This window comes from Cariama cristata, unplaced genomic scaffold, assembly GCF_000690535.1.
Source record: "Cariama cristata isolate BGI_N322 unplaced genomic scaffold, ASM69053v1 scaffold12789, whole genome shotgun sequence".
Lineage (NCBI taxonomy): Eukaryota > Metazoa > Chordata > Aves > Cariamiformes > Cariamidae > Cariama > Cariama cristata.
In genome coordinates, this window is record NW_009637506.1 from 72,055 (window position 1) to 74,235 (window position 2,181).

Genomic DNA, 2,181 nt, shown 5'->3' on the forward strand with positions numbered 1-2,181 from the left:
CCACCCGAGCTGCCCTCCGGATCTGGCCCCTTCGATGCCGCCACCACCACAGCCCGGCTCTCAGATGCCACCGCCTTCCCCCCGTACACCTCCGAGCTGGAGCCCGAGGACACCACCCACCTGCACCGGCTGGATGCTGGGGACGGTACGTGCCCGTGCGGGTGGGTTGCCTGCGGGTCGCTCCCGCAGCAGCTCGGGATGTCCTCGCTGTGGATTTGCTCTTTATGGGCCTGTCACCTCCCAGGAGGTGTTTAAACCACCAGAGGTGACCCATCCCCAGCCACACTGCTGCGGGGTGGGGAAAAGCACCTGTATTACCTGCTCAGGGCAACTTTCCTGCCAAAAAGCCTCCGCTGCGGAGTGCTTGCCAGCCCCAGAGCAGTTGCCGAGGCCTTTCTCCCTGCCCCAGGTCTGACCCATCGCAGCAGGTACCTGCAAAAAGTGCCCTGAGCACAGGCCGGGCTCCCCAGGGCAGGAGCATGCCTGAAGCTCTTTGAACAGGGAGTGCGAGCACCTTCCCTGGCTCCTGACCTACAGCGAACGCCTGTTGTGATGTGGTTCTGCAACAAAGCAAGCAGCTCTCTGGCTGTTAACAGGAAAGCCGAGCGCCAGTGACCCGCTTTGTGGCAGCTGTCCTTGTCACTGCGAGCTGGCTAAGGAGGCAGTGGCTGGCTCCGGCCTCCTGCCCCGAGGGCTCAATGCTGCTGGGGCACAGGACCACACCTTGGCTGTGTGGGGACATGGGAACGGCCACCGTGGCCAGTGCAGGGAGCTCCAGGGCAGGAGTGTGGCCGGATGGCTGGGGACATGTGGGGATGATCCCCGTAGACCTTCCCGTCTGAGACCCGCTGGCTCTGCTGACCTCACACCACCTCGTTCTCTGTCCCTACAGGCTCGCTGGGGCCCGGAGCTATCGGTGCCATTGTCATCGCCTCCCTCCTGGGTACGTCTGTGCTTGTGGCCTTGGTTGTCATCACGCTGAGAAAGTTCTCGACCTCCTGAACTCAATAAAAGATTTTTCTGTACCACAACCAGCCTGTCTCCTGCCCTCAACTGCTCCTGCTCCCCATCTGCCTGGGGCCCTCGGGGAAGAAATGCTGCCACGCGTGTGGCAAAGGGCGCTCCAGCCTCTGTGCTGGGCAGCGAAGCTGCACCCCAAAGCGCTCTTTGCTCTTAGTGTGTGGATCTCCTGGGTGTACGCGGACCTGGCAGCGTCACCCGCGCAGTCAGGAGGGACCTGTGGCAGTGAGTGGCTTTGAGCTGGCAGCAGCTCTCGTGGTCGAGTTGAGGTGGCGGTTAATGGTGTTGGGCATCCCCTTGCACAGCTTTCCTAGGGAAGGGTTGTTCAGTTGGTGTAAACCACCCCGATACTTCCACAGTCTCACCCCACCCCACGTTCCTGTTCAGCCCCACTTTCCCCTTCCCCTGCGTTTGGGCCAGTTGCCCCCCACCAGTTGCACTGGAGGGGACTGGAGAGGAAGAAGACGCACGCGTGTTGCTTTGGTGCTGGCTCGCTCAGCTATATTTCATCACACGGAAAAATGAGACAACAAGAAGTTCCCCTCAGTTCACTGAGGCAGCCTGGCGGGAGCCGGGGGGCTCCAGCCCGTGCTTGTGGGCCCCAGGCCTGGCCCTGTACAACACTTGAGACCACTGAAACGGGGGCGTGCAGGGCTGGGTCTGAGGAAGGAACGCTGGATGCCACTTGGTGCCTGAAAACGGCACAGCCTGTGCCTAGGGTTTGGAGTCCTAAAAAGTCACAACAGAGCAAGAGGGGCCAGAGCGAGTCCCAGGGCTTGGCGGTGGATTACGGGACAGGGCCTGGGAGCCCTGAGCCCCTCTGCCCCAGAGAAACGCAGTGAGGAACCGCCATCCTGGCACTGGGGAACCTGGGTCAGCCCCTCCCCTAGCGAAAGAGCTGTTTCTGATGGGTAAGGGAGCATCTCTGTGCCACGAGAAACATCCCCGGGGGGCGTGTGGGGCTGTAGTGCCTGGGCTGGGCTGGCTGCTGGGCTCTGATGCTGGAGGATCTGGGATGTGGCCGTTTCTCAGGTAATTTTACAGACTTCCTAGAGCTGGAGCTCCTCTGGGGTTTGCATTAAGAGAATTTGTGGTTGCAGCAAGGTCTGGACCCTGAGCTGGAGGTTTGGTTGTACTCGGAAAGCTGACGGTGGGGTGCTG

At 61.3% G+C, this 2,181-nt stretch overlaps 1 protein-coding gene across 1 annotated transcript in view; it reads left to right on the top strand.

Annotated features, from left to right (window-relative positions):
- Nucleotides 1-1,002, top strand: part of LOC104167950 (chromosome unknown open reading frame, human C2orf82) — a 9,657-nt gene extending 8,655 nt beyond the window's left edge. The window contains exons 3-4 of the mRNA XM_009708361.1: nt 3-145; nt 893-1,002. Of these exons, the coding sequence (XP_009706663.1) occupies nt 3-145; nt 893-1,002 (253 nt within the window). The remainder of the gene's footprint in view (nt 1-2; nt 146-892) is intronic.
- The last annotated feature ends 1,179 nt before the right edge of the window (nt 1,003-2,181 follow it).